At 41.3% G+C, this 14,909-nt stretch overlaps 1 protein-coding gene across 2 annotated transcripts; it reads left to right on the top strand.

Annotated features, from left to right (window-relative positions):
* The first annotated feature begins 54 nt into the window (after positions 1-54).
* On the top strand, positions 55-14,087 carry si:ch211-13f8.1 (uncharacterized). 2 transcript variants are annotated; one of them, XM_022194960.2, is made up of 10 exons: positions 55-882; positions 1,422-2,641; positions 3,993-4,059; positions 5,162-5,314; positions 6,110-7,272; positions 9,456-9,603; positions 9,971-10,190; positions 10,759-10,871; positions 11,029-11,219; positions 13,209-14,087. In XM_022194960.2, exons 2-10 carry the CDS (start codon positions 1,456-1,458, stop codon positions 13,400-13,402), a joined length of 3,435 nt encoding a protein of 1,144 aa, XP_022050652.1. In that variant the 5' UTR covers positions 55-882; positions 1,422-1,455; the 3' UTR covers positions 13,403-14,087. The 2 variants fall into 2 exon arrangements, with proteins under 2 accessions (XP_022050652.1, XP_022050651.1); XM_022194959.2 differs by having other exon boundaries at positions 9,453-9,603.
* The last annotated feature ends 822 nt before the right edge of the window (positions 14,088-14,909 follow it).

The raw sequence follows: 14,909 nt of genomic DNA, 5'->3' as shown, positions 1-14,909 counted from the left end.
CAGCCACAGCACATAAACTGAGCAACATCTGCCGGAGTCTATGCACATCTGGGGACTGTTGACAACATCAGAACATTGTCTCAATTAGGCTGATTGTGCACGAGCGCATGTGCACGTGTGCGTGTACGCGTGTGTATGAACACAGAGAGAGAGATAGAAGGGAGAGCCGGGATACATGGAGACAGAGGGAGGGATCAGCTCTACTGACAAATAAGAACCAGCTGACAGTTGTTTTCATGAGACAATATAGGCCTGTATGCTGTGAAATACACCAGTGTGCTTAGATACATCAGGATCATCGAAATATTACAGGATTTGCACAAAAATGGGAATACTCCAATCAGGCGTTACCCCATAGATCTATTTTAGTTTGATTTTTTCCTCTTTTCATTGGCTTATTACTGGTTGGAGGGAATCGGTGTGAGTGCACCGTACTTACGCAACAGCGAGCATCACTCGGCAGCGGGTTCGCGAGGAAAGGACGAAATTAAAGCAGGCATTTTTGTATTCCATTTTTGTCTAATCCCACTGATTTCTGAAGGGATTACCGGACCAATCATGACTAAGAGACCGCTGGCTCGCCTGACACTGCTCGGACTGGGACCTCTGAGTGGGAACACAACCTAGGATGTGGAGGAATCTTGTTTGATTTCATTATTTTTTTTATCATCCGGTGGGGACAGTTGCTTGTTGTTCTTGCTTATGTTGTTAACCGACCTGATTCATGCAGCCATATCTGCACGGTTGGTGCAGGTTTTTTATTTTTGTTTTTTTTAACATGGAAGGCAACTTTAATTTGTGCAGTTCAACCAGAATTTATGTCAACTTTTTCATAATGGACAACACTGGAATTGTGTTTTAAAGTCCTCACGAAATATCCAGGTACAGTGTGTATTGTATGTGTCAGCTTTATAATAATAGATGGCTAATCTCTCTCATGTGAGAGTGTAGACAAGTTAATTTGTTTAGAACGTGAATTATATATGTTAAACTGACTTATATGTAGGTGTTTTGAATAATTATTGATAGCATGTAACAGAGGATTTTAAATTTTTTTATAAACTAATGTTAAATTAGTACATATTATGTTCTCTGTTTTTTTCTGCAGAATGCATGACAGATTTGCAGTGAATATTATAGTTTAATATTGATTTTGCTTGACAGAAATATATATTCAGATATGGTATTGCTTATTTGTGTAGAGTCTCAGTTGCAGACAGCAGTTGCTTATTCTCATTCTAGAGGATTATCCTGTGCCTTGCAAAGTAATCAGTGGATAAGGCAACGTGACTGAATCCCCATTACATATCTCATACCTGGTACATGAGAAATAAAGTTACAAACATGTAAATCAGGCATAAGGGAAATGATTTCACCTTTCTTGTGTGCAAAACTGGCAACAATTTGTTCTTTATTTTTAGAATCTGTCTGGACTCTTTTGTGCATGACCGGCTCATGGAGGAAGAGAAAGACTCTGAAAATATCCCTACGAAATCCAGTTCCCCTTCACCTACCGGGATTCCCATCAACTGGGGGCTCATCACAGGCCCGGTCCCTGAGCCCATTTTCCCAGCGCCCTCTTTAAACACCTCACTCCCTCCCTCTCAGAGTTCAGCCGTGCATTCACTACAGACCAAGGTGAAGTCGCTCACACAGAGGAGGGCAAGAGGTAGGGACAGGGACAGAGACAGGTTGGACCCAGAGGTGTCAGTGAGCAGTCCAGTTGGGCAGATTTCCTCTGAAGTCCTCCTCAGACAGAGACCCAGAGCTAAAGGTCAGCTACCTCTGCCTGCTTCTGCATGGCGATCGGGTGCAGCAAAGGTCTTAAGCAGTAGTGATGAAGAGGAGGAAGTCGAAGTGCTGGTGAGGTTGGAGATCCACAGTCCTCCGGCTGAAGCACAAACAGAGCCGGGTGGAGAGGAAGAGAAGTCGGAAAAAGATGAGGGCCAGGCCGGTTTCCAGACAGGGCAGCCTTGTGGGCTTAACGAGGGCACCAGTCTGGAGAGTCTTCTGTCTGACAACTCAAGCAGTAGCAAGGATGACCCATCCACTCCTCCTCCTCCACCTGTGCTCTCCTGCACTCCTGCTGCCACCTCTACTTCTACAGCACCTACAACTTCTTCCTCGACGGCTTCATCCTCAACCCGACACTGGGCCCCTCCAAAGGGCTTCTGGAGAGTAGCACGTCCAGAAACCCTGCTTCTCAATGGGGTCGGCCCTCACAACATACACTCCACTTTACCTTTGAAGGACTACACTCAGATCGACAGACTGGCAGAGCCTCAGAGGAAGGCTAAAGCGGCCGAAACAGGCAACAGGAATGACATGGGAACTGTGGCGGATGACTGCGAAGCATCCTCAGAAATTAAACACTCGGATAGCGTGGAGTGCTACCTGGACAGGTGTGAGCAGAAGGAGGCAGATATGGCTGATCCCAGCAAAGAGCTGTGCAGTTCAGACAGCTGGGAAAGCATGTGTTCACAAAGTGGAGCACCCAGTGCTGATGAGAGACTGAAGGTGAAGGAACGGGCTTATGCAAAGTTAAGGGAAAGACAACAAAACTGCAGAGAGGAGAGAGAACAGCATGGAGGAGAGAGTGCTGGTTATTATGGAGACACAACCTATAGAGCGGAGCATAAAGGTAACTCTCTTGTGGGAAATCATTTGTATTTAGTGTAAAATGTACAGACCATAAATGAGACAAAAGTTTGACTTAAAGGTCAAAACTTAAAAAAAACACTCGTAAAGTGGCTTTAGTATTAGTTTGTTGATGAACTGATTGTATTAAATAGAAGGTGTCTGAAAGTGTGATAGAGCTTTCAACCATGCCATGAAACTCTCAACTTTGAGTCTGCATTATAACCATTATGATTTTTAGCTTTGTTTCTATAAAAAAAAGGAACAAGCAAAAACACATGGACATAAACTCGAGAAGACACATCATCATACACGCTGATTTATTTTTCTTCAAGTGGCTTAGTTATAGCACTTGATTATCTCTTGTAACGTCCTTGTGCAATTTATTAGACTACTGTAAGCTGGATATTACTGGAACTACAGTTTGTGCAGCAGTTTACAGGCTCGGGTGGCGTATCTGTATTTTGAATGGACACAGAAGACATAATGTTTTTTGCATTTGCATATTTTCATCAAGCTTTTAACATTGTATCCACATTCTCTGCTTAGAGTGCTTCCCAGCTGCTGTGGCCATTCATAATGCTTTATCCAAGCCTTTGTCTGTCTACCTTAGGATGTTGCATTGAAATGCAGCATGTAACCTGGCTGATTCCCAGTGCCGAGCAGATGTCAGATGTGCAGATGTGCATGAGGGTGTTGCTATTATTAGCAGTCAGAGCCATGGGGGAAGTGTCCCAGCCTTTATATCTCTGTCTGTGTGTTAATAGATGACTTTGTATGCTGGTAATATGACAGATTAAGTATGCAATAGATCTGTATTACTGTATGTATGTGCCGTGTGTGTATTTTGAGTGTGTGGTTGACACTCAGTGCAAGACATGCAGGTAAGTCTGTAATAATGAGGTGATTTTCCCCCACTCTTGTCTCTGGGAAATCTGCTTTTATCTGTCTCTTGGTGGTTGCATAACCCGTGTTTTGTTTTATTTTTTTCTGAGTTACATTAAGGCTCAGTTGTGGATAACTTATGAGAATGTCACGGAATCTAATGGTATGAAGGTTTATGAAAATCCTTACAACCATACACGGACCCAATTACTTTAACACCCAGATGTCCCTGTAGGTCATGCCACTGCCGATGGCTCTCTTGGCAGCTGTGTTTGCCCCCAAGCAGGCACTAAATAAGAACCAGGCATCACTGCGAATAAATATTTAATGTAGCACGATATCTAGATGAAGACTAGAGATCCTTGTTATATGGGGGTAAAATATATCTTTTTTTAATAGCTTTTCATGTGAATTAAATGTCAGATCTGCTCAGATTTGTACTTTTCCTCCCTGTTGTATGCTGTTTGCAGGTGCCCACGGTGTTCTGGACAGCTCAGACTCAGTCATTCTTGCTCAGGAACTTGAACCCTATTTAAGGTGAGCAACGCAGCGGCTTGGCAAGGGCGGTGACATATTATCCCTATGGACTATTTATACCCTCACCTCATAAATTTCACTTTCACAGCTTCACTTGTATGAATCTGGACTCAGTTTTGGAAGCAGCTTCAGTGCCAAAGAACCCATTTTCTGTACAGTCAGACAAACATTGTGAAAGCAGGGAGAGATGAAAGGTAATGTAGGTAGAAAATAGAATATATTCATAAGAAATATAAATATTAATAACAGTATAATGACATTGCTGATATTTTATCCAAATAAGCTCATAAAATGAAACTCTTTTATGAGAGATTTGCAGCCTTATTATTGTTGGTGAGAAAGCAGAAAAGAAAATCCTTGAAGGCGACATACTTTAAATTTGAATGTTTTTGAGACCTAGCAATACAAATACAAATTTCTCAGTTTTGTAACACATAGTTTGGCTCATTGTAATATCTTCTGCAGTGGTTGCAGCAATTATTTTCACAGGGTGTATTGTTTTAACCATTATTACAAACTGCAGAATGAAACAGGTGGACCTGACATACCCAAAGTGTGTCCTAATTATGTTGTGTATGTCACTGCTGGAACAAGACACTGACAAAGTGTAATCTATTGAAACACAATATGTTCTCATCTTGACATGCTGGAAAGAATGAATCACTCTCAGTCCGTTGCAAGGATAATCCACATGACTGGTGTATCATGCTATCTTTATCACTGGGCCAGGGGATAAAGACGAGTACAGACGATGAAGCACAATGCAGAGCAGCTTAGCTGCTGGGCATAAGGAGAGATGGATGGATGACGTTTCTCACTGATGCTCACCGCCATGGCCACGCCCACGCCCCAGTCTATTGATATTACATAAGACAGCTTAGGAAGACGCAGCTAGATTCACTCTATGTTAAGTCAATCTGATGTTGCCAGATACTTCTCAACACATTTTTGAACACGTTATCAAATATTCAGTCTACTGAAACAGATGATGATGTAGCCTAATGCACTCAGCTACACCCATTCCCTTTGCTGTTTCATCATCTGATAGATTTTTATCTCTGTACTCATTTGCATCTTTTTCTCTCTATTTCTTGATCATCAGGTCACTACTTGTAATCAGTGATGAACTACCTCTAAGCCCAAGACATGAGCAGGCCAAACGTCTTCTGGAGCGAGCAAGGCTCAAAGCTCGCTCCAGTCATGTTAGAGGTGATCGACCGTGCAGACGCTCTCATTCTGATCAGAGATCCACTGTGTGAGTTGAAGAAAATGTCTATGTGTGCTTTAACTTATTTAAAATTTCCAGAAGTTAAATTTTAGAGACTATGAACTATATTTGTTTTACATAAATGCGCTTGGATATGAATTGGAGGTGTGATAAAAGAAAGTTACCTTTGCAGTTTTCTGTGTGCTTCATGTGTTTGTTTACCACTTTGCTTCCACCCACACATCTCTCTTTGCTATTCAGAAAACTTCCTGTCTGTTTTGTCTATCATTCTCTTGCACTTGCCCTGTTTTGGCAAAGCTAATGTTGCATAACTGACAATAAGTTAAAGCTTCGGAACCTGACTGTGCTTTGTAATTACAGGCACATAGTGGACAATGTGGCTAAAATGTTTGCTTTATTCTGTTTATGTAATAGTTTATGCATAATGCAGTTTTGTCCCTGAAATCCCCTTACACCAGCTGGAAGATTTCACTTCATTTAGGATTAGGAGCATTTGCAATAGATCCTACATTCATGACTGCATAACAACCCCGCTCTGTGACAGACGTGGTCACTACATGTACAGTATGTCTTATTACAGTTTATTATGTAAGTACTTTTACTGTGAAATTAGAAAATGAATGTAAAAATGGAGACTAGAGCAGTTCAGCAATCTGTGTCAGTGTAGTTTGATGCTAAGAGATGACTATGATTCGACTTCTCTCTCTTGCTCTGTTTTATTTTCATTTTACTTCACTTTCAAAATGTACAAGTGCACAAAGTGACATAATCTCTCCTGCATTACAATGTATGTAATATGCATGTGTTTGTTATTTCTTGCAGGAAGAAGCAGCAAGTTGAATCTCCCAGTCCCACAACAGTGCAGAAAGCTGTTCAAACCAAAGAAGACCTTCTGACTCAAGCTGCATCTGGGCCCCTCCTGGTCCCAACTCAAAGAGACACTTCTCCTAGTGACTCCGGAGGTCGATCTAGACGGTATGGTTGTTCGCCCACTCGTGTACGTTTTGAGGACGAATCAGAGAAAGATGCAGAGTCTCGCTATTTGGATAGAGTGAGGCAACGTGGAAGGCCTGGGATGCCCAAGTCTAAGAGTAAAGAAAGCAACACAGATTCTAGCAGTAGTGGCTCAGAGAGGAGCAGAAGCCACAGAAGTGTCTCTATGCCACCTTCACAGAAGCAGGAAGATGTGAGTGTTAGTGTCGAAACCACAACAGTCGTTAAAGAGATAATAGTGCTGGTGAAGAAATGTGAGGCATGTGGTTCTGTAGTCAGGGAACCTCAGCCAGTCTCCTCCCCATCAGATCCACAAAATACTGAGCCACTGCTGTCTGGAAACCCTGAAGAACCCCGAGGGAAAGCTACTCCCCGATCAAACAAACCAGAAGCAAGTACTCGTCCCAAAGCTCCTCTGACTGTCACCTTTGCTGGTGCTTACGTGCTGGGTGAAAATAAAGAAAGTAGCACAGGGTGGAAGTCATCAGGGTTTGGGAAACTTAGGAGAAGGAGCAGGAAAGGAGAAAGTCGGTTAGAGTCTGGACACGGTCCCTATGGTCCGTCATGGGCTCAGCGGCGTAACTCTAATCCTAGGAACAGGGTCAACCTGAGTAGAGCTGTTTCATTTGCTCCTGGGAGCCCTATTGCTTTGGAGCCTCGTTTGCTGGAGGCATCAGGTGGACTAAGGGAATCACCACCTCCATCGCTGCCTATCAAATCAGCCCTGAAGTCGAGCTCAAGAAATCGCTCTGTGGCAGGTTCCACGGTTCAGTTCCAGGTGACCTCAAATCAGGGTGGAGAGAGCGGATCTCAGTCCCTCCTGGACTCTCCAGAGACAAGACGGGAGTCTCCGGTGTCTTCAATCCAGGGGGTGCCTGCAACTAGCAGCCCAGTGCCCTGTATCAGGCCTTCCACTCTGAGGTACTCCACAGCAAGACTCCCCTCAGACCTGCCAGCTGCTGAACTGTGGGACGCCACTCCAGATGGAACAGGTGAGTGGCCACAGGGACTGAACACAGCCATGAATAGCTCCTACTGCCTTTGGGAAATAGTGTAGAGAACTCTTAAGTGTATGTATTTTTCTATTTTTATTTATTTATTTATTTATGCTTTTTAATAGGGCTATCAAAATTAGCAAATCAATGCAGATGTAATTCATCATAATGATTAATCAGATTAAATTTTTTTAACGCAATCAATGCTACTGCAGAGCAGAGTGATTCAAAACTCCCTGAAACAGCAGCGCATTTTGGCAAATTTGTCCAAGTAGACTTACCGTCGCGCGTACTGTCGCGCATGCGCAAATGGGCAGTTGATCCGGAAGTTGCAGAACCTAACTGGAAATGGAAGATGGTAAACATCATAGATATATACAAACACATTAGGGTCCAACTCATTTGTCGTCGGTCATTGTAATCCTTTTCAAAAAATAATCATTATCGGCCGGAGTTTTTCCGGATAAAGGCCGAATTTCTCATAAAACAGTAAATGCTGTTAAATGTCGGAGTCGCGCAGAATCATGTCCTCACGCCGTTTGTCCAATACATGGAGCTCTGACTCCACTCAATCTTCAGTCCTCGCAGCTGTCTTGTCAGTAACATACAAGAGTAAGCTACAGCCAGGCAACATTCCAGGAGTAGGCTGAGCGGACAGGTAAGTTTATAACGACCTTGTAAAATTAGCAATGACTCAATATGTCTCCGTTTCAGTTAAGAGAAAAAAATTGAAGTTCAAATGATTAACATTACTGTCTGTCTTCAGCAACTGTCATGATGTCATGTCAGTCTTCGTTTTACTTTGTCAGAATATAGTATTACGCAGCACAGGCTGTAACAGCAACTCACTGTGTTTGTTGTTATGAAGGAACATTAATATAAGGCTTTTTTAAGGTTATGTAATTTCCCAGAGTTGTTATGCTTTGTTGCATGTTTTGTACTTGAAAATTCCCCTCTGTTATAAAATTAAACATATACTAAAGGACAAAGTATTGTAAAATAGTAAAATGTTCTGCCTGCACTTCATATTTTTGTTGTTATAAGCGTTAAGGGACCAAAAAAAGAAGTTATTTTATTCATTATATATTTTTGAAGTCAATTGATCGATTAATCAGTTATTGGAATTTCTTTGTGCCAAATTTTCAAATTGACGTCGGCCTCAAAAAAATCCATATGGTTGAGCACTACTAAGCAGCACGTTGGCCCTCTCGGTGGGAAATCTAAAGACAAAAAACGCCTCAGACGGAACAGTCGACCAGCATACAATAATATGCACACTCTGCAGGAAGGATTTTTCTTTTCACCTAAGCACTTCCAGTCCCACATTAACGCGAAGCATGCGTTAGTTGGGGAATCTAACACAAACCTTTAAAGGTGTTTAATAAACACCTGAAGTGCATATATATTCTCTTCTTTCTTGAGTCTGTTTGTGCATACAAAATTAAATGTGATAAATATAGATTAAAAATGAATGGAATTTTTTCTTGATTAATCGACCTGTGATTATTCTGAATAAAAATTTCTTTGTTTGACAGCACTACTTTTTATGTTTCATGGAAATGATAGTAAAGTTTCAAATAAATGGATATTGTGGAAAAAACAGTAATGGGAAAAGTACTCCAGTCCTTTTGTAAAAGTAATGATGAAATGTCAAAATATCCTGTTCCAAGATAGATGGATAGATAGATGGATAGGTACTTTATTAGTCCAGAGGGAATCCTGCAATCAGAAGTTTACTTAAGTGAAAGTACTTAATTATAATTAGCACAATATTTTTTTTTCAAAAGTATTGTTGTAATATTACACACATTATGCCTGTATTATTTGATTAACATGCAGTCACCATATTTATGTTTATGAGATAAAACCAGGTCTGGCTAATTTTTTTACTAAGTGGTATTTTGATTAATAATATAAAGCCAGATTTTTATAACCTGATGATGATATGGACTAATTTAACATCCTTAATCTGCAAAGCAATAGGGTTATTCCATTTCAAACCATCCGGGGTGTTCTGCTTGACCAGTTCAAAATACTAAGTGTCTGTCTGACCAATAGTGAAGTGTCATTTTACTTTAGAGCTCTCAAGTGAAGTGCAGATACCTGTAAACAGTGCTTAAGTGCAGTACTCACGTAAATATATTCGTTACATCATTGCCATCCTGATTTTCCATTAGCAGGTCTAAGTGGAGATGCGGGTCCTGGTTCAGACTCTCGGGCTCTGCGTGGCCTGGCGATGTCTCGTGCTGAAGATCTCAGAGCAGAACTGTTGAGAGCTGAACATCTGAAAGCTGAGGCGATGTGGGAGGAAAACTCTGATGGGTCTAGGTAAGCCAAGATAACAATGTTCTAGTCATAACTTAGATTATAAATCTTTACCCTTCCATGACTGTTCCTTGATGACTTACATGGTAGCAGAAACCCACAGTCCACAGGTCGTTGTTGTTGCTGGAGATATTTTGCAAATACAAAGACAATCCTGCCCTCTTTTGGTAATGAGAAGTTATCGTCATTAAAGCCGTTGATAGAATGCAGTTTAAATCATTACCAAAGTAATCATTTTAACACTTATTCCTAAAACATCTCTCGATGTGGTGAATGGTAGTTTAGTTTGGAATAGAACTGCTTTTATATTAATAAATGTTAAATCTGTATTGCTGTCTTGTTAAAAAAAATTCAAATTTTTCTCTCACAGAAAAATGGATGGACGGCCTAAGCTCTTCCTGCGTCGCTTCTTTTCCTCCATTGGTCTGAACAGCGTTGGTCGACTTGTGAAAGGAGCTCGCTCCAGTAGTATGGAACAGCTCAGTATCCCCACAGCCCCCCGGGCGAGTTCAGCTTCACCGAGCCCCACACGCAGACCTCAGCCCACCATCCGCATACAGAGGACACCCTCACTGCAGACCCTGCACACAGTGAGCAACATTTTTGATGTTATGTGTTGTTTAGGAGTGACTGCTGTGCTGCACTGCCATTGTCTTTGTATTCTCTTCCATCATACATCAAATAAATGTGATTTTTTTTTTTACTACAAAAAAGGAGGCAGTTGGGAAAACACATGTAATTCAAGTGTCTTTAAACTTCCACTTCTCCCTGAAGAAAGTTAAACGCTTAAAAAGTTAACTGCAACAGTCTTAACCAAAGCTGTTAAGTGTTACCAACCTTACTGCCTGACACTTGGAGCACAAATTTGAAATTATGTGTTATATTCCACTTTGTATCAAAGCCAACTTTGCTGTCCTCTTTTCAGCTTAAGAATACACTAAACAGGATTAAACCCCTTCCTGCTCCAGCCAATCACAACCTGCATTAGCATAATGTGTGTGTGCTTGTGCGTGTGTGCTTGTGTTCTTTTTGTGCTGCCAAACAGGCACTTGATAGTTTTACAGGGGTGGCAAAGACAAAGCATTACAGTTCCAAAAGCTGTTGTGGTGAATTTTGCCAGTATGACAATTCGTTACAGTGCCATTCATTTGCCACTAGGTGCTGCCACTGGCCCAGCTGCGTAAAGCCTCCTCTGTGCAGAGTTTAGAGAGAAGAACAGAGCGTTCAACAATACTTGGAGAGGTGCAGATACCGTATGGCCTGGCACCCAGGTGGGTGTCAAAAACAATAAAAATAGAGAGAAACAGAACAAGAGGGAGAAATGCTGATTAATATATTAATAATACTGACGTGCATATTGTTTTGCTTAAAAAAAATACATATATTTGCATACCTTTTAGCTGAAACAATACTTTTTTCCCTCTACAGCCCTGATAGTCCTCAGCTCGACCTCCACAGAGCACTGAGTGTTGAAGATGTACTTGCCTCTAGAATGGTGCGTCCTGTGGGTCGGGTCACACAGGCTTTTCCTGATGGGACTCTCCTCCTGGAGCTCATCAAACCCCCAAATGGTCCTTTTGGTTTTGTTATTTCAAGGGGAAAAGGTCGACCAGACACAGGTAATTTAAAAAAAAAATCCATATTAGCTTTTATTGTCTAAAATCTGGAGTTTGACTTTACAATTATAGGGTTGGTTTAATCTGCAACAGTTAAAACTACTCGACAATGGCATACAGTGGTCCCTTGCCATATCGCGGTTCAGTTCTCGCGGTCTCACTGTATTACGGATTTTAAATTGCATTTGGTGTCATGGATGATTCGCTATATTGCAGAATTTTGCAACATAGATATTTTTCTATATGTATTGCTCTGGCGAGCTGTGTTGAAGCATGTTGCTGGAGAACAGACATCTTCCTTGTATGCATTATGTAACTGCCAGATGCTTTTGTTTTGACACAGAAACATCATCAATATTCAAAATGTGGCAGGAAGTCATCAAAGACACTTCACACTCACGGTCCTGACAATGTAACACTTAACCAAACTAACTAGGCTGACTAAACCACAAAAACACAACAAAACACAAACACTAATAACACTGGAACACTAACATAAACCACAATAATGACATTTAAACACTGCACCCCGATCTCCCATGGTGCATTGCAGCACAACAGTTCAGTCATAGCAACCAGCTCTGCCATCGCTACATTACTTTAATTATTTTTGCGGTAAAATAAGCATTTTCTAGCCTAAAAAATTTAAAACAATATAAAAATGTATAACATTTTTTAAAGCCATATTAAAAGAATATTTCATCGAACTAGAATGCATAGTGTACAGCTGATTGGCTCAGCGACCGTAGTATCTCCACTGTCTCCTGTGTATAGCAGCATTCAGCATCTGGCCTTGTCCGTTTCACATAGACATCTGATCGCTGCTTAGTGTTGCTCTGTGATGATGTGCGTTGTGTTGGGAGGGTTTATAAAGCCTTAAAATATATATCAAGAAAAGCTCTCAGAGAGCACAGTGCTCCGCCAAAACTGTTCATTCCCTGACCTTACGCTGAGCACAAGCGGGTGTTATGCATGTGTTTGTTATGTACGGATACCGAATCGCCTGACCTAAATATGTAGCAGGTGGTGGGAATTGATGGGACTCAGAAACACCCCCACAGTTTAATCAAATGTGTTTGTGTCATTTCCAATAAGTCGGCAACTGTGGATTTGTAGCAGTGCCGAAATCATGTGATTATCAACAGGCCGCTGACACAGCGTTGACTTGTTGTCATGGTTACAGTGATGCCATACCTATATCTTGCAATGGGAAATCTTTAACAAATCTGTGGATCCAGACTATGAGAAGCATCACTGCCAAAATCGAATCACTTGGTCCTTGTGTCATTTCTGACCTTCCCTGAAAATTTCATCCAAATCCGTCTGTCTTTGATTAGCGTTACACAAGGACAGACAGATTCACAAACAAACGTACGCCGATCATCACATTCGCAGAGTAGTAATAAATAAATATTGTAGCATTGGATTTGTGTATGATTGTGTTCATTTGCATTTGCTTTATTTTGTTTATTACTTTGCTGTTTACGTTGTGCCTTGGATCTTATTTCGTTGATTATTTGGTCAGATGTTTTATTGTTCTGTGTTTGCTCATTGCCTTGCTCGGTGCCCCAGATGCTGGTTCTGCATTCTTATTGTTTTTGATACATCTGATTTAGTTGTGGTACCGTGGGAGAGTCGGTAAGAGCACGGTCTGTGTTTGTTGGGCTGAGTGATGAAAAAAACCTGCAGAAATCTGTCCTGGGGTGCTGGGGATGTTTAGCATGGAAGACAGCAAAAGATATGAGCATGCAAACGCAAGATAATTGTTACCCGCCTGACACACAGCCCTGGAGACGGGTGAGTGAACCAATATTTAAGGGTTACAATATGGTCGCTACTTCGCGGATTTTCATCTAACACGGGATGGTCTGGAACGTAACCCCCGCGATAGATGAGGGACCACTCTAGTTTGTGTCCTGAGAATAGAATAGAATAGAATTCTGATTCTCTTTTCATTTCATTTCCTTCCTCCTTTCTGTCTCCTTTCTGTAGGCGTGTATGTTGAAAAAGTGGGTGATGGTAGTGGTGAAGGCCCGTACGTCGGCCTCCTTGGCATTGGGGATGAAATTCTGCAGGTGAACGGAGAAGCAGTGGCTGGACTCAGTCTGGACCAAGTGACTCGGCTCATGACCCGGGAAAGCACTGCTTCCCTTCGGATCATGCCGGCCCGACGCATTCAGCGCTGACTGACAGGACAGACATGGCACATCGCCCCCGATCTTGGACAGTAACTGACCACTACAAACACAGCGGATTGACTGTACCATATAGATGTGACATAGTCCGTGTATATTACGGTGCAGCTTCACATACATTTACATGGAATATCAGGGTTAGAGGTTAATTTCTCATAATGCAAACCAATGCTAGACAATGTGCCACTGCAACGACTGCAATAGCAAAAACTACAAAACCAAACAAATACAGCAGCACCAATGACTATGCTAGTTAGAAACTCAGATTATTTATTATAATTCTAATCAGTAGTTAAGAGTAGAATGATTTAAATCCAGCACAATGTGTTTCTGTGCATGGGTTTGTATTTTAGGACTATATTTAGATGAATAGGGACAGATTTATACAACTCCATTGTTTTTTCATTATATCACACAGCATCCCAAATTCTACTTAACTGTGTACAGATCCATTAATATTATATATTTTTCAGACGATTGATGATCTGTAGGCCACATTTTAGCATGTGCATTCCTCACTAATTCAAATTAACAAATACTTATCTTGTATTTTTTCGATGGAACACAGTCTGCACGGTCCCTTCAGCGTATGCCTGTGCTGTATCACCTGTTCTGTCATGAACATGATTGATGCCCGTTTGCTTCTAAATAAAAATATTTTATTTTGTCAACCTTTTCCACCTGGGATGCAACCCATTTTTTAATTATTCACATTTATGGCAACTCAGAGCTTACAATTATGACAGGCACTCAGATGAGCATATTTGAATTTACAGTCAAGATAAGTTATTTTTCTTAATTCCCTGAGGTTTATTAAGGTTGTTGATTTGCCCGTTTTAAACTAGGAATTTGGGCAAAAATTAGGGCTGAATGGCACAGTTTCAGTGGAGGATGCTTAGTTGTTGAAAAAAAGGAGAGAGGGATTAAATCAGGGGAAGTCTGTTGTCAAGCACAGGAAGTAGGTCGTGACTTCTGCTTCAAAGTGCTTGTTTTAAGGTCGTGACTGATGATTGTGTAACCTTAAAACTGGATCTCTCTTAATTTTGCAGATCTATCCATCTATCTGTGTATCTATCTAGAACTTACCGTGTTATTCTGTTGAATATTGGTAGATTCTTTCATTTCATAACTGACTTGACTCCAAATTGTGTCTAAAATCCGTTATTAGGATGTACCTGCTACCACTGAGGCTGTCCTGAACGGGCTCTGATAGCATGTCACCGTTGATGCTCGGCTCTTTTATCTGATGCGACCAGAAGCCGATAGGCTTTTATCTCCCTGAGCCATGACTCCCCCAGCGGACCCCCGAGGGAGGAAGAACCGCGGGCCAAGGCACAAACAATGGCGCACACAAACGCACATTTATTAGCATTATTAATATTATTTATTTGTCGATAAAGAAACTGTTTCACATTCAATTAAGGAATCGCCATCATAATTAGACCCCCTCTTTTTTGCGTATCCATTGTATCAGTAGCATCCTCAAGGCGCAGAAATG

The sequence above is a fragment of the Acanthochromis polyacanthus genome, chromosome 9 (genome assembly GCF_021347895.1).
Source record: "Acanthochromis polyacanthus isolate Apoly-LR-REF ecotype Palm Island chromosome 9, KAUST_Apoly_ChrSc, whole genome shotgun sequence".
NCBI classification, from domain to species: Eukaryota; Metazoa; Chordata; class Actinopteri; family Pomacentridae; genus Acanthochromis; species Acanthochromis polyacanthus.
Note: the sequence above shows the minus strand (reverse complement) of the source record. Positions and strands in the feature narration are given on the sequence as shown.

Bases quoted from the DNA above. Each gene is read 5' to 3' on its own strand.
- si:ch211-13f8.1 (XM_022194959.2), top strand. From the start codon at position 1,456: ATGGAGGAAGAGAAAGACTCTGAAAATATCCCTACGAAATCCAGTTCC. The intron at 2,642-3,992 runs GTAACTCTCTTG...TGCTGTTTGCAG, and splicing joins CTATAGAGCGGAGCATAAAG to GTGCCCACGGTGTTCTGGAC. The intron at 7,273-9,452 runs GTGAGTGGCCAC...ATTTTCCATTAG, and splicing joins CGCCACTCCAGATGGAACAG to CAGGTCTAAGTGGAGATGCG.